The sequence below is a fragment of the Zootoca vivipara genome, chromosome 13, assembly GCF_963506605.1.
Source record: "Zootoca vivipara chromosome 13, rZooViv1.1, whole genome shotgun sequence".
NCBI lineage: Eukaryota > Metazoa > Chordata > Lepidosauria > Squamata > Lacertidae > Zootoca > Zootoca vivipara.
In genome coordinates this window covers 11045734-11071453 of record NC_083288.1, presented here as the reverse complement: position 1 = coordinate 11071453, position 25720 = coordinate 11045734, and the positions used below count along the sequence as shown (strand labels likewise).

Here is a 25720-nt window from a genome sequence, read left to right as displayed (position 1 = left end):
GCATTACAGTTTTCCAGGGATCCTTTCAATTAATATTCCAGGGCACTTCGCAAACACAATAGAGGAGCAAATTCCTTCTGATGTTAGCCTTCAATGCAGAAGCAGAGGCCACAGCAAGTGCCACGTTTCAGTCAGAGTGTAGCTTTGGCTTTTTATCTCACAGAACTTTTTATTTCTCTGCTGCATTGCTTGAGGAGGTGTGGGAGTGGGCAGGTATGCATTTGAGGGTAGCCCAAGTACAGTTTTAGGCATGCTGCCTAAAATAATACAAATACCAGAATTATTTGCCTTGCTTTCCTATTGCTGCTGGAATTCTTGCCTATGGCAATGATGAACCCCCAGTAGCTCAATACTGCCACCTAGCGTGTCTGGGATATTTCACCCCTGCAGCAAATCCGGAACAGACAACTATCCAGTGTTTTGCTTCTGAATATACAGCCTCAGGTTAATTCTCCCCTACCCAAGTCTAAATTTTGGCCCAAACCAACTAGCACATTTCTAATGTAAGCTCCAAACAATTAGGGAGGTGGAACTAACTGTGGGATGTGAAACACAGAGCAGTCAAATACAACATTCCTAGAGAGGGATGTTTGTCCAGCCAGTAGATAAACTTCCTGTTTCCTCTACATGTGACCAGAGGTGGGCGTTGCCTTACCCATGCAGGTAATAAAATAGCACAGGGCAGGTAGCTTCCAGCCAAGAGAGCACAAAGGAACTATCTCCTTATGGGATAGATTCCAAGTATATATATCTTGTAACTTAAGTCTGCCTTCTGGGATCCATCTGTGAACAGAATGTGTGAGTAAACTATCAAAGACTGGTTCTCCCCCACAACATCTTCTTTGAATACAGTGGTACCTCATTGGTTCCAGAAGTCTTTCATAAACTGAAGCGTTCATAAACTGAAGCAAACTTTCCCATGGAAAGTAATGGAAAGTGAATTAATCCGTTCCAGATGGGTCCGCGGCGTTCGTAAACCGAAAGTTCGTAAACCGAGGTTCCACTGTACATACAAATTGTTAACACAAGGGATTGCAACCATGGGCAAAGTTTTCTATTGCTGCGGTTACATTACATGTTTGCCGGGCTTCCAGAAACAACTGATGTGTGCACAATCTGGAGAAAACTCATGATCAATACATCACTCACACTAAATCCTTTGATTTCTCTCTTTGCTTCTTTTCATTCACTACCCCCTTTCTCTTGAAAGCCCCCCCTTTTCTGTTGAAAAAAGCAGGCTGTTTGAGAAAGCATCCTGTTTACACAGTGAACCCAACAGACCCCATTACTGTCAGCAAAGTAAATCAACAAGCTGAAATCAAAGCCACTCCTTCCGTAAGTGGAGTGGTTTGGGCAAATCTTTGCATTTCTAAAAGGAGCTTACAAGCCAAATTATAAATCCTGGGGAAAATAGCTCAGCACAGTAGAAGCAGTAGGGCTAAAAAGCATCTTGGTACAAGCAAAATGCAGCCTAGAAACGGCAGCGGAAAATGCCAAAACACCTCAATACAACCTGTTGTTCTCTCTCTCGGTAGTGGAGACAACTTTCAAAACAATGCTTACTTTTTCAGTTATTAATGTGCAGTGATGGCGCCAGAAAAGAAATGGGGTGGGAGGGGGGAAGAAGTAGAAAAGTGTATGGGGGGGGAGGGATGATGATCTTAAATAAACATGATAGATTTTTGAAAGAGAAATAATGTCATCTATGCTAAGGTTATGTCAACCTTCATTCGTCTTTAAATTTCCACAGGATCCTTTGGGTGTGACTCCGGGGGCAGGCTTTGGTAATATGGTGCCCTGTGTGAGGCCAAAATTTGGCACCCTTCCACCCAATATTTCTTATTTTCACAATACAGTGGTACCTCTACTTACGAATTTAATGCGTTCTGAACGCACATTCGTAAGTCGAAAAAAATTGTAAGTCGAATCGGATAGGAATGCATTGGGAGAAAAAATTCGTAAGTAGAAGCAACCCTATCTAAAAATTCGTAAGTAGAAAAAAATCCTATCTAAACCGCATCCAAGATGGCGGACGGAGCTCCATTCCTAAGTAGAAACATTCGTAGGTAGAGTTATTCTTAATTAGAGGTACCACTGTAATTCCTCTTGGTACAGGTGTTGTGTTGTTTCGAATTTTGCGCCCCTTTGACTCGGCGCACTGTGGTGTGTGTGTGTGTGTGTGTGTGTGTGTGTGTGCACACTGCCCTAAATCCAGCGCTGGTGGCTTTCATTCCAGATTAATTAACTCAAGCATGATCATTAACAGCCTATCATTCCTGGCTCATTATGCACTGGAAGAATGGGAGGAATCTATTGTTGAGCCATATTATGGATGACACAGCAGATATTAAACAGGGATACTGCAAAGGGGTAGTTTGAATGAACAGTAAGATAATTGCAGCAACCAGAGAATCTTATCATGCATAATGCCACACAGTTTTTGTTGCAGTTTTTAGAAGTTCAAACGTTGCCCGCATTTTAACAGTGAGGGTTTCCTCCCACCACCACCACCTGAGGCCAGGGTCAGGATATCTCATCTGATCCCTTAAATTAATCTTGACTTGGAAATAGTGTTCCACTTTGCAGAGGTGGGGGTGGGGGGAATGCCAAGAGGGAGCCTTTAAAGGGAGCAGCCGTTTGTGTTTCATCATCAAGCACTAAACACTGAATTGCTTTTCAGTCTAGAGCAATTTTCTCTCTCTTCCGTTACTTGGTGATAGGATGGAAGCATCTTATAAAATATAAACGAAAGGCTAGAAGTTCAAGGTTGTAAACTCTGTAGTAAACGAATCCAGGCTGTCTTACCAGAATGAGAAGCATTTAGAGTGGCAGCCTCCTCCTCAGTATGTTCAGATAATATATTTATTTAGCACTCCAATTAGATGCAAAAAAACAAAAGGTCTAGTACCTGCCAGTTGTACTCAGGGTTGTGAATGTATTTGCAGTACTTTCTGCGGACTGAAGTCATATATCAGGAGCTGTGGTTTTGGTTCCTGCTCCTGTTAGTCTGCAAAATCAAGATTTGTGAAAAGAAGGGCAGGCTGCTTAAGAAATATTGCCGGTTCGTTTTATGCCCCTTGACTTCCTGCTTGAAACAGAAACCAGAATCTACTTTTGTAGGCATTTTACATTTAGATCCCATCTTTCTTCCACCATCGAACCCAAGTCAGTATTTATGTAGTCTAAAAAGCACGCTGATGTTATTCCTTATTTCAATCTGAGTAAAGAGAAAAGGCAGACCATCAGAAAAACAGATTCTTTCATCATCTCCATCTTGCCTGCCTCCTCCAACATCTGCAGTCTAGAAAATATACAATCTCCTGACTATCCAAATTTTAGTTTGTAAATTATTTTCCTCCGGAAGGAATTTGGTTCCAATTTCCCAGTTTTAAGATTAAGCAGTTTTCTCTGATGGATCAGCTGGCTCAAATGTTTGCTACATTTTTGGGTGCCATGGCAGGAAAATATCCAGCACACACCCTGTGGATTTAATAGAATCATAGACTTGTAGAGTTGGAAGGGACCACAAGAGTCATCTAGTCCAACCCCTGCAATGCAGGACTCTTTTGCCCAATGTGGGACTTGAACTCACAATCCCGAGATTAAGAGTCTCAGGCTCTGCCAAATGAGCTAGGAAATAATAAATTCCTACCAGCTTCCACTTGAGGATTTCCCCTGCATAATTACAGCTCCGACTCAGCCCTGCAATCTATTTTCAAACCATTGGAATTATCTTGCACTGCTGTTGAAAGCTGCAGAGTGGCTCACTTTGGGTACAGTTACGAACCTTTCTGGAATGAGTTCCGCTTCAGCACAAAGCAGCCTTATATAGCCAGGTCTCAAACTTCTAGGATAGACACAAGTCTTGTGGAACATTGGGCAGGTGTAGGGAGCAGAGGACAAAGGCAATTCTCTTTTACTGCCTATAGTCTGTGCCTTGAGGAATAATGATGGTGTTATTTCTCCCAGTCCAACATCCAACTAGCTTCCCCTTCTATCCGTTTCAGTTCACAGCTGTCCTGCTTCCCTTTAGCATTGTGAGCAAATGTGGTACAGCAGAGGGGGAGAATCGGATGGGGACATCTCATGGCCATAGAAAGAATTACAAGCAGGGAGCTGCTTTGATGATAGCAGTTTATCACTGCCAAATGATCGTAGAATCATAGAAATGTGGAGTTAAAAGGGACCCCAAGGGTCATCTGGTCCAACCGCCAGCAATGCAGGATTCACAGCTGAAGAATTCATTACAGTCTTCTTTTCTCTAGTAGAGATATACTGTACAGTACTTGTCTGCATCACAGCAGAGGGTTGTTTGATTGGGCATATGTGCCAAATTAGTTACGTGCTGCATGACTCTTTTGCTTGGGTGAGTCATTTGATCTGCAGGCAGCTTTCTGGGGGGTACCAATGTGCCACACATTGGTCTCGACAACATACGCTGAACTGGCAGGCAAGCTGAGCTCGGTTTCCTTTGATTCCCTTCCAGCTCTTTGATGCAATTATTCAGCCCATTCACTGGTAGTGTGCCACAAGTCACTCTAAAGGTGTGCCTTCCTTGTGTTTGGGCTGGTGTGGTGTTTCCTGTTGCCCTGAAGGAAGAGATGAGCACAGATGTCGCCCTTGGGAGCATCAACCGCCCCCGCCCCGGTCCTCCTTGTGTGGAAGCAGCCTTATGGTGGCAACTCTGCTGCTCTGCCCCTACAGTGCTTTTAATCAACAGACTCCAGAAAAGGGGGGGGGGAATCATTTGCTTAATCCTCTTCCTGACTCTCAAGTCCAGGCTGTCAGGATTAAGAGCAAAGACACTTTCTTGCAAAGGAACAGACTCAAAACTCAGCGTCTAAGCAATGTCTCCCACCCAGTACTGTCTGTGGAACAACAAGCAATGAATGCATCACCTTATCCAACCACACGCTCGAGAACAGCAGACTTCACACTTAAAAAAAAAAAACCTACCACAAAAACACCATTAGATTGAGATAAAATTTACCCTTTGAGATTGTAGACATTTCTGATTTTAAGATAATAATCTGGCTATTTTTGGTGTGTCTGCTTCTGATGCAACAAGGCAAAACATAACTAGACACCCTTTGTAAAAATTGTTTGGGTTCTAGACCAGCGTTTCTCAACCGGTGTTCCACGGCACACTACTGTGCCGCGAGACGCTGGCTGGTGTGCCGCGACGAGAAGGGCGATTTGCATTGTCACATCACTGACCCCCTGCCTGGGGAGGAGGAGGCAGGCGGGGAAGGCTGCGCAGGGATTCCCTTCGCCGGGCCAGAGCGGCAGCGGCCGCCTGGGGCGGCTGGGAGGGAGGCGGCGGCAGCTGCGCGCCTGTGTCTGCCCGCCTGGGGTCTGTGCGTGCCGTCTAACGTGTCCCCGCTCGCTCCGCAGACTCTGCGCCTGGTGGGTCCGCCTGGCTACCGTGCAGTAGTTCTTCAGTGGCATGCTTTACGTCTCCCCTCCAAACTAAACTAAATATAGGGCGGCACAGAGTTGGTGTGCCGCGGGATTTTTTTCATAGAACAAGTGTGCCGTGGCCCAAAAAAGGTTGAGAAACACTGTTCTAGACTTCCTGAAAGCTGCCAGTCTCTGGTGTGTGTGTGTGTGTGTGTGTGTGTGTACTTAACCAGGGAGCAGCATTTTCGTTTTTTTCCTCATACCTGTACATAGACCTTCTCTGATGAGCCAATGGCTGGCTTGCAGTCTATTTTGTGCTGTTCCCTTCCCCTTTATCATAAAACGGCAGAGCCACTAAATTTGTGGAGACTGATTCATTTTAATTGTCACCCAGGCACCAAACAGATTTTTTTTTTAAAAAAAACAACTTTCTGATGCAAAACGTACACAATGTCCTTCCAGCTTTCGGAGAAGCCCAACACAGGCCCTGCTGCATAACATTTAACCTGCTAGAATGGTCACAGTCCATATATAATTCACCTGCTCCCCAAATGAATATATTCCAAACTTTAGGAAACCCATTGAGTCCATGTTGATTTATGAAGTCCAGTCACTCCCATGTGCAAATTGGATCACATTGCCCCATTCTTCATTCCTCTTCTTCCTTTTTCTTCTTCTTCCAAGAATCCAAACATTTACATTGTGTGGGGATTTGTTTTTTAATGCTTTGGGTCTTGCATAATCAAAAGGTTTGATGAAGTAATTAGAAGGAAGAGTTCCTCCCATGCCTCTGTTGACACAACTGCCTGCTTCGGCAAGGCGGCCCCTCCCAGCAGCTCACACAAGCCAGATCTATCAGTACATGTAAATTGTCCACACCTGAAGTAGGCCTTAGGCCACACACAGAGATACATGCATGTACATGTACTCGCAACCCATTTACATACATGTGCATACACACATTAGTCATGGAACCCTTGTATGCAGGCATGCGTTGTGTATATATGCACACAAACATGCATTCACACTCTTGCCAGACTTATGGGTAAAACAAAGACAGCCTCTGCACCTTTCAAAAACACACAGCTCATCTGCATTTCTGTTCATGTCCATTGAACACATCATGAATACACACACACACACTCACAATCACACTCTCATTAGAATCAGCGCACTCCTCTCTCACACACAGCCGCCCACAGTCTTTTCGTGCACACTCACACACGGAGGCACAGCAGTTTAGAAGCACCCCAGCTCATTTCAGCTCCATTTCAAAGCCGTCTTTGCCCCCTCGCCTGCTCATGATGCATTTGGCCGTCAAAACTAGTGTCGTAATGAAGAGGAAGAGTCCCATGATGAGCAAGGTCCACTGGCCTGCTGCGGCGTCACTGCTGCTCAATGACATCCCGAGGAAATTGACTCTGCTATTCCCTTGCATCTGGCCTGGGTGAGAACCAAGAAAAACAGAAAAAGGAAGGGGGCAGCTCAAATGGAGTATGGCTTTGATGGCAAAGGACTCAACAGCTCTTTGCCCTCAGCCAGAAGGGGGGTAAGTTGCAATGCAGTTAAATTATTTCAAAACCTGTGGTCCAATCTAGTGATGCACTGAGTATAGGAACGGCCATCAATGGGCCAGTTCCTTGAGGAAATAAAATTAAGAGAGGGAGCCTCCTCCTGCTCCCCTCCCCCCCGTCCCCCACACCCATTTCCATGTTATAGGGATTTTTGAGAGGAAGACTCGTTTCAGAGCCTTTCAGTACCCGTAGAGGGCATCCAGGTATATTCTGGCCAGCCCAAAGTCTCTCCGTTTCGCTTGTTCTCATTAGCAAGCCACTCTGTCAGCGGTTGAAAGTAGGTCAGCAAGGCCGCGGCTGACATGTTGCGTTGCCCTGTGATAAGTTCCATGGCGTCAGGCCAGGGTTTGCTGTATCCCAGCTTCATGGCGTTCCTGTGGAAAGCAAAACAGCCATATAAAGGTGTGTGGGGTAGGCGTGCACATTCACACACAGGACATGAAGTGGGGGGATGAAATGTTGCAACAACGTTAAGAACTGACTCCCTGTCTTCCGCTGCAGTGAGATCGATCCCTCTGAGAATCTAACAAGCAGGGTGTGATGTTACCTCATATTGTTTTGTCCCCAGCATCTGATAGGACAACCCTGGGCTCCTTTAGCAGCTGCCAGGGACTGGGCAGAGGAGGAGGAATGGTGGAGACCACCTCCCCATCCTGACCCTTCCAGGGAGGAGAAAGAGGAAGACAGTATAGATTTACAACAGGGGTTTGGGGGAGGTCGCAGCTCAGAAGCAGATGATGGGGAAAGCTGGGAATAATAATAATAATAATAATAATAATAATAATAATAATAATAATAATTTATTATTTATACCCCGCCCATCTGGCCGGGTTCCCCCAGCCACTCTGGGCGGCTTCCAACAAAACAGAAATTCTAAAATACAGAAATCCATCAAACATTAAAAGCTTCCCTAAACAGGGCTGCCTTGAGATGCCTTCTAAAGGTCTGGTAATTGTTGTTCTCTTTGACCTCTAGTGGGAGGGCATTCCACAGGGTAGGTGCCACTACCGAGAAGGCCCTCTGCCTGGTTCCCTGTAACTTGGCTTCTCGTAGTGAGGGAACCGCCAGAAGGCCCTCGGAGCTGGACCTCAGTGTCCGGGCAGAACGATGGGGGTGGAGACGCTCCTTCAGGTATACTGGACCGAGGCCGTTTAGGGCTTTAAAGGTCAACACCTAATGACACGTTGTCATTAGAAAGCATTCCAGACCCACCATCTCCCAGAACCTGCCAAGCCTTAAAAGTAGGAGAGCAAAGAGCTCAAAGACAGAGGGCACTTAGCGGCACCCGTAGAGGTGATGATGACGATAAATGAGGAAGTAGGAGAGACGGGGGTGGGGGGTGGAGATTCACTCGGGACAACGCCATTATCCAGGAGGCTGGGTTCTATAGCCTCTCTCTGTACAGTTTGAAATAAAAGGAAAAGGACTGTAAGAAGCTTTTCCTTGTCTTTATACTTTCCTGGGCAACCAGCTGAGAGCCGCTGAGAGCATCCGGACAGCACCCCACCAGAATTCAATTTTACAGTGCTGCCAAGTTCTGGGGCTTGTGTAGGAAATCAAGACATGGTCCTACTACCATAACCAGGCTGGGCTGTGGTTATGTCAATTTCAGTTTCGCTCCGTTTCTCATTTTTCAGTTCTCCACATTGGGTTTCTTTTTTAAAAAAAAGGGGCGTTGTGAGTCAAAACAGGAACACCAAAAGTACTGAGAAGGCCCTAGGGGACTGATACCTGAAGCTTCCAATCAAAGAGGCAGAGCAGAGCTTTCCAAACTTTTCATGTCAGCGCCACACATTTCAGACACACATCATTTTGCGACACAGTGTTTTAAATTTTGGTCAGAAATTTATGATAAGTTGAAGAAAATGCTGAAAGTAACTTTTGAGGAAAAAACCGGAGATCCTCCTATTGAATATGATTCCCAAAAGCCTCCCAAATGATAGGAAAAATATTCTTTTGTATGCGTGTGTAGCAGCTAGAATGTTACTGGCTCAGAATTGGAAAGGGGAGATAATCCCATCAATACAGGAGTAGTGTGTTAAGTTGGCCAAATTTATGAACTTAGCAAGAATGACGGCGGCGATAAGGGGCACCTCAAAACAAAAACTTAAAGAGGAATGGAGGTATGTGGAAGAGTACTTACAAGAGGAAGGTATTAATACAAAACTGGTGATATGCTTAGACTGAGATCCACAAGAATTTAATTGTAATTGTAATTATAAACTGTAATGATAAACTGCAGAGAATGCATTGCGGAAGAAGCATAATAATATAATATGCTAACTTAGGGAAGCAATATTGAAATTGAAGTTTCTTTTTCTTTATTTCCTTTTTTTCCTCTCTTGTTGCTATGTCTTATTATTATTATTATTATTATTTTGTATTTTCTTTCTTTCTTTCTTTCTTTCTTTCTTTCTTTCTTTCTTTCTTTCTTTCTTATGATTTGTCGGTTTTGGTATGTAAGTGTGTGTGTTGGTTTACTATCTATTATGAGTTGGTTTATCATGATTTGCTATGTTCATTATTATTTACTAGGTTTATTATGATTTATGGATGTTAGGACTTATGAATGTGTGTGCCTGTTATGATTTGCGATTATGTCTGTTTATTACCGGTATGAGTTGTGAATGTTTTAATAAGAAATAAAGTGGATTTTAAACATTGAGAAGTTTTTTTTTTTTTGGCGATGCAGTAATTCACTTTTTACTAGCTAACCAGAGGGGTTAAACTAGCCCCTTCCCAGCCCCAGGAAGCACGCAGAGAGCATTTTCGTGACACACCTCCACACTGCATGTGGCACCCCAGGTGGAAAGCCTTCTACATATGGTTCTTCATTGTAAACTTTACGACGACCTTCGTCAACAATTCCTGGACCGGCTCTGCATCCCCAGAAGGAGACTAGAGCGGGAAATCTTACAATTCCTATTGTTGGGGAAGGACGGTGGCTCATTATCTTCATTTGCTATTTTCTCGTTATATTCTGCAGTCATCTGAATTATTAGAAGCCCCAATGTCGTGAAAGCGGATAGCGGACTACACCCTTCTCTCTCTTAACACAGCGTTTGCCACAGTGATAGTTTTAATCTGTTATTATTTAGTTTGCGTGTTTGTTTGATGCCAATAAAGGTTGATTATTATTATTACTTAACGTGTCTCGACACAGTTTGGAAAGCTCTAAGGGAGAGTCTTACAGTGTAGCCCCACCCAGCAGATGAAGCTTAGTACTCACGCTAGGATTGTCCCAGCTTTCTTAGACTGGTAGATGTCACATTTGTGCAGGGGTCCTGTGTGGCCAGCAGCATTGCACAGGGCCTGGTGGAACTGGAACTGGATAATGAAACTGACAAAGTACCTGGAAGAGAGATGGGACAGGTGAATGGGAGGTCCAGGGTCAAACTGTGCTCCCAGCGCCCCCTCCTCAAGGGCCAGAGCTGAAGATGGGACACTCTGGCCTAACCTTTTCTAAAAAAAACTCAGGCCAGACAGGGAACCACCACCTTACCTGACATAGGGGACATTTGCAGGAATGTGGAATTTTGCCCCTGGGTCGAAATCTTCTTCTGATCTTGGCACAGGAGGGCATAAACCTTGGTACTTCAACCTACGCAGTAGGGATAAAAGGGGGGGGGAGAGAAAGAGAGAGAGAGAGAGAGAGAGAGAAATCACCAGCCAAAAACCAACACTGAGTGCTGATCTCACAGGGTATCCGCTCTCCCTAGAACAAGGATGGGGGAACCTGAAGTCTAGGGACCAAACACAGCGCCCCCCTGGCCCTTCTCTATAGCTTCTTGGGCTCTTTCCAGGCCACACCTCTCTTGAGTGCTTTTGCGTTGCTGGAATATTCCCTTGAATTGTGCTCAATTGCTTGCCTGTTTGTGTCACTGTGTGCAGGAACCTCTGGCTTTTGCGTGCCCATAAAGTAGTCTGCTGTACAAAGGTAAAAAGTCAAGTTCATTGCTCCACCCACATTTGCCTCTGGCTCTGCTCACCCCTGGCCTGTGAGCCACAAGGTAAAAACGGTTCCTCCACCCTTGCTCCGGTAGAGCAGATGTCTTGCTTCGGAACTGGACAGGGCTGTTGTGTAGCTGGAGGGGCTTGCTTTTCTTCAGATCCCCCTGGGAATCGTCATCAACTTATTTCCACAATCACTGGTATGCTTTTATTTGCCCCAGAAAGAGGCAAACTTTCAATACTTTCTTCATCCCATAGAGCAGGGATGTGGCACCTCTAGGGTTACTGGATTACAACTCCCATCTCCTCCAACATTGGCTGGAGCAGAAGGGAATTGGAATCCAACATCTGGAGGGCCACAGATTCTCCATTCCTACCCTAGATTGTCTGTGGCCAAAATATACGCACCATGGCCATGTCTGGGAGGGGAATACCTTCCAAAGTAGCACCCTGGGCAGCCCCCAGTAAGGCAGGCTCCATTTTAACCTTGAACACCATCTGGGGAAAGTCAGCAATGTTCTACCCACATTTTCAGAAACCAGGCCATGTTTGCTCTTCACCCTCCACTCAGTTCTGAGTTCAAGCTTGCTCCCAGCATAAACATATGGGCAGAACTCAGCCATGATGAAGCACAACCAAATTGTCAGATAGTTTCCTTCTCCGGGCAGCTACCCAATACCCACCTAAGATTCCACCATTGTTGATTGTACTCCTCATATGGAATGCGCCCATCAAACACTTTCCATCTCCACTGGTCCATCAAGTAGCCAAAGGGTAGGAAGGCTATCTTGTCTAGTGCAATGCTCATCAGGTAGTTGATGTTACTCTCTGGCCAGGAGAAAGAAAGTAACAAGAAGAGTCTTAGATCCCAGTGCTTAACCTTCTGCCCCATCTCCCCTGGTGGTCTTACTACATTCCATGTATCCACACCCTTTACCCCCCCCCCAACACCTTATTTATCAAATTCCTAAATCCCACAAGCTCCCACAACCAATCTTACGCCTACATCACATGCTCAAACAAGGGCTAGTCAGTCAATATGTATGATGTCTAATTCAGTTTATCCCGGGCCAATTTGAAAAGCCAATCTGGGTTGAAAGGCAACACAAGAAGAAGAGAACAAAAACAAGAAGAGGCAACACAACAATGGTTAAGTGCATCCCTACTTTTGAGTCTGTGGGATCTGGGGCAAAGTGTGTTGAGACTTGGTTCTGGGAAGCATATGTCCATTTCAACCACTGCTTTGGCAAAATATAAGATATCACGAACACTGGTGTTTTACAAAGCTTAAAAATGCTAAAGAATTACTGAGTGTTCCTATGTGGTCCCCTCCTGCTTACCTGCGTTGTCTTCTATCTGATTCAACAAGTTGAGGCTGTACAGGTGCTTTACGGTAGACACCGACAAGGCCATGACATCTCCAATGGCTTCATGAAATCCTGGGTTGGCCCCATCACGTAACGAGATGGGTTGGTCCTTGTACTGCAGGAAGTACTGGACATGGCCCATCTCATGATGAACTGTTATTAAGTCATCCATATTCACAGAGGTGCATTGCTTAATCCTGAAGCAAGAGAAAAATGGGGGAGAGGTGCCACGTCCATGTAAAATAATAGAAGGGAAAGTGAAATAGAAAGGAAAATTAGAGCTGGGAAAGAGGAACAGTCAATTTAGTTCACTCACCAGCCAACCGAGAGTCAGGCATGAGAGCAGGCAGATTGCTGAAAGGTTTTTTTAAAAGAGCAGTGGCTCCAGGTTATTTATGCAATGGAACTGAGCCACAAATTGCAATGAAGATGTCTGCTTGCTTGCCTCTCTCTCGCTCACCCCCCTCTCTTCCCGACCCAAAGCTGAACAACCCACCTGAACCCTGGATCTTTCTGGAGCACTACAGCAAACAGCCTAGCAGACAAGGGTTGGAAACAGAGTTGTATCTAATCCCAGCAAAGATGTGGCATTGGTGCAGGTGGCAATGCGGGGGAGATGTGTACACCCTGATTCTGGGGGAAAGCCTATGCAGAGTGGTGCATAGCAAGTCCCATGGTCCACCCATGTGGTGACCTGGAGAAGCGAACAACCAACTTCAGGAAAAGAGAAGACAGAATCTCTTCAGGGGGGGGGAAGGAGATTGTTAGATGGCAGTGGGGGTAAACTCTCTCCCTCTGCCAGGCAGCCAAAGTGCAGGAGGGTATGAGGAAAACCTCCCCTTTATGGATCTACCCAAGGGTCAAGATGGTGGTGAAACACATGACCGCGGGCCCATGGCAGTGGAGGGACAAAGAAGACTCGACTGCCTACAGCCCTTCTCCACCCAGTCACCACAGAAGCACCTGAAGTCCTTGCGGTTGAAGAAGTCCCAGGCTGAGGCATGGCACACCACGTCCCTCCCATCTGTTGGCTTCTCCAGCATGGACTTTTCCCAAAACTCAGGTGGCATAGGGATGAGACCCAGGGATTGGAAAAAGCGGTCAGATTGTTCAAACATCTTCTTTGGTGTCCAACCCTGCAGAAAGGAGAGCGAGTGTAGAAGAGGCAAGCTGAAAAACCAGCAGAGAGATGGACGAAGAGCACATAGAATCAGAGAGTTGGGAGGCACCGTGAGGGTCATCCAATCCAACCCCTTGCAATGCAGGGATCTTTTGCTGAATGTGGCGCTCGAATGCATGACCCTGAAATTAACAGTCTCATGGAACCTTCAAGGTAATTGTGAAAGGCTTGCCCCTTCTGGCTCGATTCTTCCTGCTTCCGCTGCACCATAATGTCACATGCTAGCTGAAAATAGGAAAAAGGTCTGCAAAATAGTTGGCATGGAAAATCAGGAATGTGATATGTTGACAGGTGAGGTATCAGACTGATGGGGTGTAGAGCCGAACCGTAAATCAAGGGCGGAATGCAGCCCTCCACACTTCTCCATCTGGCCCCAAATATTCTTGCTAGGCCACAACCTTTTCCTTAGCCGCATGCCCCTGCTTTGCAGCATCCTGGCTGGAATGTGTCATTGAACTCTGATAATGCTTCTTGCTTGCCTCGATGAAGGACAGAGAAGGGTGTGTGTGTGTGTGTGTAGAAACAAGCCTATTGTACAAATTGCTCCACCCACCTTGGCCTCTGGGCCTGCTCACTAATGACATTTGGTCCCCTGAAGGTTGCACAGAAGGGGATGCAGCCACTGAGGTTGGAAAAAGTTCTCTGTCCTTTCCCTAAACATTCCCATAATCTAAAAACACCCATGCTTCAAATACAGTACAAAAGTACAAAGGAAGTCATCCTTGGGGCCTGCCCTACCTCTGCGGAATCTCATTTCCATAAAGATTTTGCAAAGTCTAAAAGACCTTCCTCTCAATAGCTGCAGGTAAGCAGATTTTGAGATGCCTACAGGTCTGGCTGGGTTGTTGTATGCAGCAAGACTTCACAATGTTATATGTCAGATACACAACAAAAGACAGTCGTACCTTGGAAGTCGAACAGAATCCATTCAGGAAGTCCGTTTGACTTCCAAAACATTTGGAAACCAAAGCGCAGCTTCTGATTGGCTGCAGCAAGTTCCTGCAGCCAATAGGAAGATGCAGAAGCCCTATTGGGCGTTCAGTTCCCAAAAGAGCATTCGCAAACCGGAATAGTCACTTCCAGGTTTGTGGCGTTCGGGAGCCAAAACATCTGAGAACTAAGCTGTTTGAAAAGCAAGGTACAATTGTACAGAGAGAAGCAAGAAGTAAGGGCAGCAAACTAGTGGTTCGTTTCTGGCAGACCTGGAATCTCCTTTCCTGGCCTGGAACTGTGGATACTAGGCTGGGTAGATATCAAGAAAAGGCATTCCACATGCTCTTCGAAGCGCCCTCCTTGAGAGCTAAAAATTTCGGTACAGTTAAGGGGAACTGGATGCTGTTTCAAGAACTCAACAACCTTGAGCCCCACCTTAAAAGGCTGCTAAATAATTCCCTCAGATTTTTGCCCTGGGGAGCTTCTAAACAGGATGAAGGTTCAGGCTAGTCCCCAAGAGAAACCGTTTCAAATCATAATTGAATAAAACTTAGCTGCACCAACCTGGCTTTTCATGGCGGGTGTTGCATCCACTTTGATCGCGTTGGGGTAGGGCATGACGAGTTCAAAGATGTTTGACCATGACTGTGCCCACATGTTTCCTAGGAAAGAGAAAATAGAGTTAATGCGTAGGTTGGGGGCAAAGGAGCCACCCACCCAAGGGTAACTCAAGAACTAGAGCCAACATCCACTTTCTGAGGGAGGAAGGGCTGGGTGCTTCAAGGTGAATTCATATGGACAATCAATAACTTTGTTCTCCAATAACGTCCTTTCTAAAGGCCTGGCACCTTCGCTTCCCACTCTATTAGAGGTACAATGTGTATAATAATGGTCTTTCCACTTGATCAAGAAGTGTATTTTTTTGCTTCCCATGTCTTCTCTCGAAGTTAGGTTTCAGTTAGAGGAATATCACATTCTGTGAACTGCTCAAAGTGCTATCTTTTGCACCTGGGAGAAATGTGATAAGGTGACATCCAGTGATTATTGCCGTTGCCATATAGAAAGCGCTTCTGGGAATGTTACAGACATCTCTTGAATATTCATGAAAGTGTTAGCAGGAGCAAGACAACTCACTCTTTTCCCCCCAGCAATTGTTTTGTTCATTTTTAAAAAACTAAAATAAAATACCAAAACCCTTAAAGGCTGCTTGTTTCCCATTCCTGTGCTCGAGCACACAAACCATCAGGGTGGTTTTTTTGGGGTGGGGAGGGCAAATGGGAACAGTGGGTCATCACTCTGTCCATGCAAAACAAGACTCTCCCCTCCATCCACAATGTGGATTGGAGATCATACTATTATTAATCAGAGCTTACAGAAGTAAAAGGAAAGTAGTGGAACCAGGTCATATTTTGCCTAGCTGTGTAGAACAGCTCTAACTATATTGTTGTTGTTGTTTAGTCGTTTAGTCGTGTCCGACTCTTCGTGACCCCATGGACCATAGCACGCCAAGCACTCCTGTCTTGCACTGCCTCCCGCAGTTTGGTCAAACTCATGTTCGTAGCTTCGAGAACACTGTCCAACCATCTTGTCCTCTGTCGTCCCCTTCTCCTAGTGCCCTCAATCTTTCCCAACATCAGGGTCTTTTCCAAGGATTCTTCTCTTCTCATGAGGTGGCCAAAGTATTGGAGCCTCAGCTTCACGATCTGTCCTTCCAGGGAGCACTCAGGGCTGATTTCCTTCAGAATGGATAGGTTTGATCTTCTTGCAGTCCATGGGACTCTCAAGAGTCTCCTCCAGCACCACAATTCAAAAGCATCAATTCTTCGGCGACCAGCCTTCTTTATGGTCCAGCTTTCACTTCCATACATCACTACTGGGAAAACCATAGCTTTAACTATACGAACCTTTGTCTGCAAGGTGATGTCTCTGCTTTTTAAGATGCTGTCTACGTTTGTCATTGCTTTTCTCCCAAGAAGCAGGCGTCTTTTAATTTCGTGACTGCTGTCACCATCTGCAGTGATCAAGGAGCCCAAGAAGGTGAAATCTCTCACTGCCTCCATTTCTTCCCCTTCTATTTGCCAGGAGGTGATGGGACCAGTGGCCATGATCTTGGTTTTTTTGATGTTGAGCTTCAGACCATATTTTGCGCTCTCCTCTTTCACCCTCATTAAAAGGTTCTTTAATTCCTCCTCGCTTTCTGCCATCAAGGTTGTGTCATCTGCATATCTGAGGTTGTTGATATTTCTTCCGGCAATCTTAATTCCGGCTTGGGATTCATCTAGTCCAGCCTTTCGCATGATGAATTCTGCATATAAGTTAAATAAGCAGGGAGACAATATACAACCTTGTCGTACTCCTTTCCCAATTTTGAACCACTCAGTTGTTCCATATCCAGTTCTAACTGTAGCTTCTTGTCCCACATAGAGATTTCTCAGGAGACAAATGAGGTGATCAGGCACTCCCATTTCTTTAAGAACTTGCCATAGTTTGCTGTGGTCGACACAGTCAAAGGCTTTTGCATAGTCAATGAAGCAGAAGTAGACGTTTTTCTGGAACTCTCTAGCTTTCTCCATAATCCAGCGCATGTTTGCTATTTGGTCTCTGGTTCCTCTGCCCTTTCGAAATCCAGCTTGCACTTCTGGGAGTTCTCGGTCCACATACTGCTTAAGCCTGCCTTGTAGAATTTTAAGCCTAACCTTGCTAGCGTGTGAAATGAGCGCAATTGTGTGGTAGTTGGAGCATTCTTTGGCACTGCCCTTCTTTGGAATTGGGATGTAGACTGATCTTCTCCAATCCTCTGGCCATTGCTGAGTTTTCCAAACTTGCTGGCATATTGGGTGTAGCACCTTAACAGCATCATCTTTTAAAATTTTAAATAGTTCAGCTGGAATATCATCACTTCCACTGGCCTTGTTATTAGCAGTGCTTTCTAAGGCCCATTTGACTTCACTCTCCAAGATGTCTGGCTCAAGGTCAGCAACCACACTACCTGAGATGTACGAGACCTCCATATCTTTCTGGTATAATTCCTCTGTGTATTCTTGCCACCTCTTCTTGATGTCTTCTGCTTCTGTTAGGTCCTTACCACTTTTGTCCTTGATTATGGTAATCTTTGTACGAAATGTTCCTTTCATGTCTCCAATTTTCTTGAACAGATCTCTGGTTTTCCCCATTCTATTGTTTTCCTCTATTTCTTTGCATCTATATTTCTGCATATCTTCTTCAAGAGTCATTATGCAGCAGCCTTCAAGGCGCCGTCTTATGCTTCCTAAAGAGCTACTAAATGCATTATTGGCTGTCTCAGTGGTGACATCTACAGAGAATTAGAGGCCAGTGAATAGTTTTGAAGTGTTAGTTCTGTCTGCTTCCACTGAAAGAATCTGTCTGTTTTGTTTACTGATTATTCAAGAGCTGCAGAGAGGCTACAGCGCTTTAAAAAAAAACACCCAGCAACTCCTGCAACCTGGAGGTGAGTGGAATAGCAGGCACATCAACCAGGCCAGGGTAAATACGGAACACAGACAAATGTATATAAAGACATTTATTATTTTGCAAGAAATAATTTAGTTTATTATATTATTAAGTTTATTATTTAGCAAGAAAAATGAACCTTCCCACACACTGCCAGAGCTTAAACGTTCACAATATTAAAGCAGAATAGACATTTGTCACCTCTGAAAGTGGGATCTCTTAGTCAGAAGAGAAGAGAAGACCGATTCATGAGGTTAAGGCATACCTCTTATAGTTTCAAAAACGACTTTATGTCTTTATGACATCCGAATTTTAGGCATTATGATTGGACAATTCTTATTTATGATGTCATATAAAGCCTCCTTTCATGATCTCACCTTAGCCCATGTCCCCTGGAGTCTTGCTGAGGTTCCAAAACTAGTCAACTTCTCCCTTTTTATGTCTTAGCATGTCTTTTAAGACCCCAATTTTGGTCACTCAAAATATTTTTTTCCGTATCCTGTCTTCTCTAAGGCCACAGCTTTTAGTCATGTCCCATTCTGAACCCAATTTCTTGATAGCCTTTGCAGTTTTGATACTGGACAGTTTCTCAATTCTTCCAGAACTTCTGTGATGCTATAGATAGCAGCTCTTAACAATTTCAGTAATCCTTCACTGCCACTTTATGTCCTATACGCCTAGTCCAGGCACCCCCAAACTTCGGCCCTCCAAATGTTTTGGACTACAATTCCCATCTTCCCCGACCACTGGTCCTGTTAGTTAGGGATCAAGGGAGTTGTAGGCCAAAACATCTGGAGGGCCGCAGTTTGGGGATGCCTGACCTAGTCCTATATGTCCTATACACCTAGTTCCAAATTGCTCATCCCAACAACTGGCCTACAGTGTCTGACTTTTGGAAAATGTCACCATTTCTTCCTCTTTCCTCCTAATTCCCCTGAATTTATTTGCAACTCAGCCTTTTCCCCATCCAGATGTGCAGGGTATAAATATTAAGCAGCAGCATTTTAAGGCAACCTTATAATAGACAAGCTGACTATTAGGTTAGGTCAATTAACAGCATCATTGATTATATTCCATCTCTTGATAACTTTTCTCCATGTGTAAGAATCATATTATTTTTCTTGACCTAAGAGCCACTATATGCTATGCTCAACATGAAGGTGAAACTCAGAAAATTAGAATATCGTCGAAAAGTGCATTTATTTCAGTAATGCAACTAAAAAGGTTAAACCAATATATGAGATAGATGCATGACATGCAACGCAAGATATGTCAAGCCTTTATTTGTTGTAATTGTAATTATTTGTCGTTAGGCGGGTCGATTATAAATGGAATGGGATTAATGAAATGGAATAGCGATGTTTAGTTTTGTATTATTGTCACTATTTGTTTTATTACTGTGTAATTTCCAAAAGAAAGCATTTGTAAAAATTAAAAGAAAAAATAAAAAGTTGCATTATTACTGAAATAAATCCATTTTTCGACGATATTCTAATTTTCCGAGTTTCACCTGTATGTGCATTTGGCAACATATGCTGCAGGCCTCCTACAAAATCCTTAATCCTAAAAACCTAGACACTAGGCATGGCCTAATAGAAGGAAAAGCAACCATGGAGTAGGCCTCCAGAATCACAGAGATGATGAGAAGTTGCCTATGATGTCTTCTGGCTCATAGGCCAGAAGACACTCAGTTTGGTGTGGAAAGGCTTACCTAGCAAATGAGCTGGGATAGGGCCCCTGAGGTTGATGCGACCTTCACCATACTTCTTGTAGAGAGCCCGGCGCACATAAGCATGCAGATTGAGGTACAATGGTTGAAGCTCTTCCCAGATGTTCTCCAGAACATCTTCCAAATCCGGTGTTTCATACAGGGATCTCCAGAAAGCACCATTGTCAGAATGACCTGCACATGAACATGAGAATATAGAAGCCCTTCTTCATCTTCTCCAGTTGTGTCCCCAAGAATGATCTAAGAGGTGTTACTGCCTGTGGTGGAGCACCAAGTGACACCCTCCCCAAAAGCCAAGGCAGCACCTAGTTATTTTGGCATCTGAGGCAGAACATCTTAAAAGCACTTCTCCCCTGCCTGGCAGTGAAAATACAACCATAATAAATGAAATCATGAATAGCTTGCTACCCTTTCACCATGAAACAAAAAAAATCTGCTTGTCTAAGGCAGCTGTTTCATGCTGCTTGATGGTAGGGTCGGCCATGTGCCCCAACCCGCAGTGTTGCAAGCCCATAACAGGGAATATCCTTTCTAAGATCCTCATTTGAAGTATTAAAAGGCTCCAGCTCCCCCTTCCCAAGTCTGACATTCTGCCATGGGAACAGAGTAAGTGAACTTTGTGGACATCTGCATCCATCTGCCTTGCTCTTGAGTGACTCTGTAGTTTAAAAAACAACAACAACGAAGCAAAACGGTGCATGCCTTTGCACTGATGGTTAGACCAGTGGACTTTGCTGGAAAGCTTCAGTTAATTTGGCAAGGTAGGCTTTCCGCCAAGGGACACTTTCTGCTATTTTTCTTATTAGTCTTTTTTTTTTTTTTTGCCACAGGCAGCAACTTACAAAGGAAAAGACAACAATGCTTCCAAGTCTGCATTGACTTTTGAGGCTCACCTCAAACAGTTTGGGTTCCGCATTCATAAGAGTCATCCTCTGCCCTTACAACCCACTGTTCCCTTTGCTGGAGCAGTCAGCATTGCAAAACATGCTTACCGTTCAATATGGCAGCCGTATTGCTCAGCTCTACATATTTCTGGTACATGGTTCGGATTTTCTTCCCTGATGCGTCCCGCCAGCCTTTCCAGGCATTGAGGAGCTCGTTGTAGTTTCTTGAGTGAGCCATGATGTCCGTGAGTTCTAAACAAAGAGCCAAGCAAGAATTAGGCATGAGACTATGCACCATATAGTCACCTTGGCTGTAATGTGTATATCTCCCCTTTGTCCTGCCTTTGCTCCCTCTTGCACTGTGCAGCAGGGGGGGGGGGACTTTGGTAATACTGTACTCTGGTAATATGGCGCTCTGAATAAGGCCAAAATTCAGTGGCCCTGATGGATTTTCTCAGTGTTGTGCCCCCTTGGCTCGGTGCCCTATGCACTGCCCGCACTGGGACCAACACTGTGTGCAGGCTTAACCTATTGGCTTCCAGTTCTGAGCTTCCATTATGTTCTCTCCATTTTCCAAACAAACATGGTACACTTCTTTAACTGTGGAGCCACCTCCCTCTACCTCCCTTCATATACTTTCTCAAAGACCACCTGCGCCACAGAGAGTTTCCTTCCTACATAATGTGTTTCATAGCCTGTTCTACTCAGTACCATTTTTCTAGAAAAAGAGGTGTCAGAGTTCACCATGAATGAACGCCTCCCTCGTTCTCTTTTATGATGGCAATGGCACCCACCTGAGAGGTGCCAGAACTAAGTTCCAGTGAGTTCCAGCTGAAAAAGCCCTGGTTCTACTCTTCATCAAGCCCCCTCTCTTTGATCTCTGTTCAACTCATCACACCCAGGCTGCTCTCATGAACTTCATATGCCTCATACATGTAGTTTAATGGCAGGAACAAGGCTATTTCGTCCCACTACTTCTCATCCTTTGCTAAAATCCACAGGACTTGAATGAAGCGCACGGTTGAGATATTCAAGACGGACCACACAGTATATAATAAAACAATGGAATCTGCTTCCACCAAAAATGTGGTGATGACCACCAACCTGGCTAGCTTTAAAAGGGGCTTAGACAAAACCAATGGAGGATAAAACTACCAATGGCTACTTGTCACGATGTCTATCATAGAATTGTACCGCCCAAAAGGGACCCTGAGGGTCATCTCGTTCAACCCCTCTGCAATGCAGGAATCTCAACTAAAGCATCAATGACAGGTGGCCATCCAACCTCTGCTGAAAAACCTCCAATGAAGGGGAGTCCACCACCTTTCAAGAGAGTCTGCTCCAATGATGTATCAGAGGCAATGCGCCTTGGAATACTAGTTACCAGGAATCAGGAAGTGGGGAGTGCTGTTGTGGTCGTGTCCTCCTTGTGGGTTTCTCCCAGGCCCCTGGGAACAGGATGCTGGACTAGACGGACCCTTAGTCTGATCCATCTGGGTTCCTCTTACACCCTTATGACTTCTTAGTAGGGATTTACTTCTATGTCAAAACATTCTGGGGCTATCAAAACTACTTGAAAGTTGCAACATACTTTCCCCCAGATATGTGGAAGTTGGTTGTTGATTACACGATGGTGTGGGAAAGCCACTCAGCGCATACTCAAAAGCACCGCTTTCTTATTTTTCCACAAAAACCAAGTCCTGATAGCACTTGCTCAAGCTCTATTTCTCAGGCTGACAAAGTTGTCTTATCTGGTATGTTTTTGTGGGTGCCGGGAAATGTGCTGGGAGATGATTCCCATCAGCCAGGAGATGTATAAATGACTTACCAGGATCCAGGGACTTGCAACTCGTGTTTCCAGTGCAGGCTTTGGCTACGCTGTAAATTGTTTCCATGTCTGAGAGCAGCTGATTATACTGAAAGGGAAAAAAATGATTCATTTGCTTAGGAGGTAAAATATGGGCTCCTCTCCTCGCCATCATTTGCCTGACAAAAAGATCCAAGCAATATTGACAGAAACTGTATTGTTATATGCATTTGAATTGAACAGAATTATTTTATTGTAATGGTTTGATCATGCATCTTGGCTTGATCATGCATCTGCTTCCTGCTTCCATTCCACAGACCAGGGGTAGGCAACCTAAGGCCCCGGGGCTGAATTGTCTTCTCAATCCGGCCCGCGGACAGTCCGGGAATCAGCGTGTTTTTACATGAGTAGAATGCTTGCTTTTATTTAAAATGGATCTCTGGGTTATTTGTGGGGCATAGGAATTTGTTCACCCCCCCCCCCCAAAAAAAATATAGTCTGGCCTACCACATGGTCTGAGGGATGGTGGACCAGCCCAGGGCTGAAAAAGGTTGCTTATCCCTGCCCCAGACTTGTGTCAACATGCTGGATGAGTCCTGCTATGCTGAATTTGTGCAAGCAATGAAACACAAGTGTGCTAATATTCTGCTGCACTGTGCTTGCCTGCCTCTTGGAATGCTCTTTATTTACATCTGCAGCTTAATTTTCAGCACACTCAATTCCAAGGATCTAGGGCCTCATTACAGAACTGTCCCTTGGGGACTTAGCTACGCATTATTTATTTATTCCAGGTTTTTAAGTTCTGTTTTCAACAAGTCCCCAAACAGCCTGCAATTTAAAAAATAACAATCATAAAACATCCCATACAAACATCATCATTAAGAAAACACACGGACAGCACCCAAGTCAGGATAATAACATCACTCCCTCCACTTTAAGCCTCTACCAGATGGAAACCTCCACCAGCTTCCTTGAAAGCGTAGAACAGGGCAATTCTGTAGGTCTCTATGGACAGGGAGTTCCGTAACTGATTTGCTATGTCCTGAGCCCACTATATATGGGCACCTGATGTGAACCACAAGATGGCACCCCCACCTCCCTGCCAGGGAAGAAGGAGTGAGTGAAGATCTATATCAAGAACAAGGATGGAATGAAGGTTTTAAAGCAGAGGTTGAGCGGTCATCTGTCAAGGATGCTTTAGCTGAGATTCCTGCATTGCAGGGGGTTGGACCAGATGACCCTTGGGGGCCCCTTCCAACTCTGCAATTCTAAGACTCTATGGTTCACTCTCACCTCCCTCAGCTCTGCCTCGGGTAGGGCTGCCCGCTCTATGTCACTCAGTTTCTTCAAGATACGCTTTATAGTGGGGTCTTGGAAATCAGTGGGATCAAACATCCGAGCCCGAAGGCCGTACTGCAGGGTGTGGTTTGACATCTCCATGTTCTTTTGCAACTGCAAGGCACATATGGAAGAGAGAGGGAGGGGCATTAGCCAGCACAGTTGTATCACAGAGGGGAAAAGGACGAGCTCATTCTCTAACTCCAGCACTCCCACAACTGCCTAGTCGCACCTATTGATGATGATGATAAAATTTATTTCCCACCCTTCCTCATGAAGGAACCCAGGGCAACATTCCCTTGGGCTCAGGGCAAACAACAACACTAACCCCACAATCTAGGGTTGCTCAAATCTGTCAGTTTCTGTTTATTTCTCTATGTTTGCACATCCATTTCTGATGTTTTGTTTTTTATTAGAAAAGAAGTCCTCATCAGCCTTTTTGGTCAAATTTATCCTGTTATACACAGGATAAATTGTATGCAATTTCCCCTAACAGAGACATGTTTTTCAAAGCCATTTCACTAATATATATGCATCTTCATATGCATATAATGCATATTACTCAGCTGCAGAACTCTGTTGCAAAATTTGGAGGTGGCTGCATTTTGAAAGGTGGCTGAGTTTGGTTCACATATTATTTCAGAAAGCATGAATCGGGTAAAGGTAAAGGTCTAGTCGTGGACGACTCTGGGGTTGTGGCGCTCATCTTGCTCTATAGGCCGAGGAAGCCGGCGTTTGTCTGCAGACAGCTTCCGGGTCATGTGGCCAGCATGACTAAGCCACTTCTGGCGAACCGGAGCAGCGCATGGAAATGCCATTTACCTTCCTGCCAGAGTGGTACCTATTTATCTACTTGCACTCTGACGTGCTTTTGAACTGCTAGGTTGACAGGAGCAGGGACCGAGCAACGGAAGCTCAACGGGATTCGAACCGCCGACCTTCCGATTGGCAAGCCCTAAGCTCTGTGGTTTAGACCATAGCGCCACCCGCGTCCCTTTAAAGGTTCCCCTTTAAATGTGAATTGAACTGAGTTCACCACCACCACTGACCCTACCACACTGTGCTGGTTTTCCTACCATCATCTGTCTGTTGGGCTCCGTGATGTTGGTGTTGTATGTCCAAGAGGCCTCTGTGTAAGAATTCCATACCACTTCGGCTGTGCTGTTGTAGTCCGCCAGGAATTTTTTAGCCTCATTTTCATCAGTTATTTTATCTGGAAAAGGTTAAAGGGTGGGGAGGGAGAAACAAAATGCTGGAAAAAGTAGGGAAATTAACTCACCTCCCTGTCTTGTTTCTTTTAATCTAGCATGTTAACTCCCAGGTCCCTGCAAAAAGATTTCCATTCTCTGATGGAATCAGAACTCCTTTCCCTGCCTATGATGTGCAATTATTGGCTGCGGTTACACAAGGCATTCTGAACATGCTCAGGGGACCTATCCTTCTTAATATTATAGTTCACACTTCTAGGACAAAACCCGACCTCTTAAAACACACTCCAGGGCTGAGCCCTGGTAACTGCAGACCCACCTGAGGCATTTCCATTCCCTGGCGTTCCCGTCCCCTTAAAGAGAAATGTTAGGAGAAGCCAGCAGGTGAGTGGTAGGTAAGTACTAGCTGAGCATCTACCTTTGCTCATTGGGAAGTTAAAATGAGCACACAGGTGGAGGTGCCCACATTCTAGAATGCGCTGCTCAGCCAATTCACCAGGCAGCAACTCAGCCCACCTTCCAATTCATCTGTTACATCAGGAGCATGGAACTCCTTTGGTTGGAGAGCCGGTCTCACGATGCTGACAAGGGTTGCACTCCTCATCAGTAGAGAGACATAACAGATGGCCTCCCACTGCTTTGATAAGGGCTGCACTCCCCTTTATCAACAGACATATCACCTGGTCTTTACGAAGTGGGTCGATACCCCTTAACAGCAAAAGTCAAGTCAGCAGCTAGCTAGCCAAATCTCACCCTCAAAAGGGCTGCTACCTGGCTCCTGCCCTACCAAGTGCCAGCCGAGAGGCAAAAGAGCAGGTGCTTGAAGGAGCAATACTTGTAGTTTAATAATAATAATAATAATAATAATAATAATAATA

The 25720-nt window shown here is 45.0% G+C and overlaps 1 protein-coding gene across 1 annotated transcript in view; it reads right to left on the bottom strand.

Moving 5' to 3' along the window:
* Window positions 1–5699: 5699 nt before the first annotated feature.
* The window catches only part of ACE (angiotensin I converting enzyme), a 58489-nt gene continuing 38468 nt past the window's right edge, over window positions 5700–25720 (bottom strand). The window contains exons 13-25 of the mRNA XM_035136427.2: window positions 24711–24847; window positions 23590–23748; window positions 22318–22405; window positions 20598–20741; window positions 19588–19779; window positions 14970–15067; window positions 13256–13428; window positions 12266–12489; window positions 11609–11753; window positions 10477–10575; window positions 10204–10326; window positions 7161–7348; window positions 5700–6843 (exon numbers count right to left, since the gene is read on the bottom strand). Coding sequence (XP_034992318.1) covers window positions 6656–6843; window positions 7161–7348; window positions 10204–10326; window positions 10477–10575; window positions 11609–11753; window positions 12266–12489; window positions 13256–13428; window positions 14970–15067; window positions 19588–19779; window positions 20598–20741; window positions 22318–22405; window positions 23590–23748; window positions 24711–24847 — 1958 coding nt within the window. The 3' untranslated portion in view covers window positions 5700–6655. The remainder of the gene's footprint in view (window positions 6844–7160; window positions 7349–10203; window positions 10327–10476; window positions 10576–11608; window positions 11754–12265; window positions 12490–13255; window positions 13429–14969; window positions 15068–19587; window positions 19780–20597; window positions 20742–22317; window positions 22406–23589; window positions 23749–24710; window positions 24848–25720) is intronic.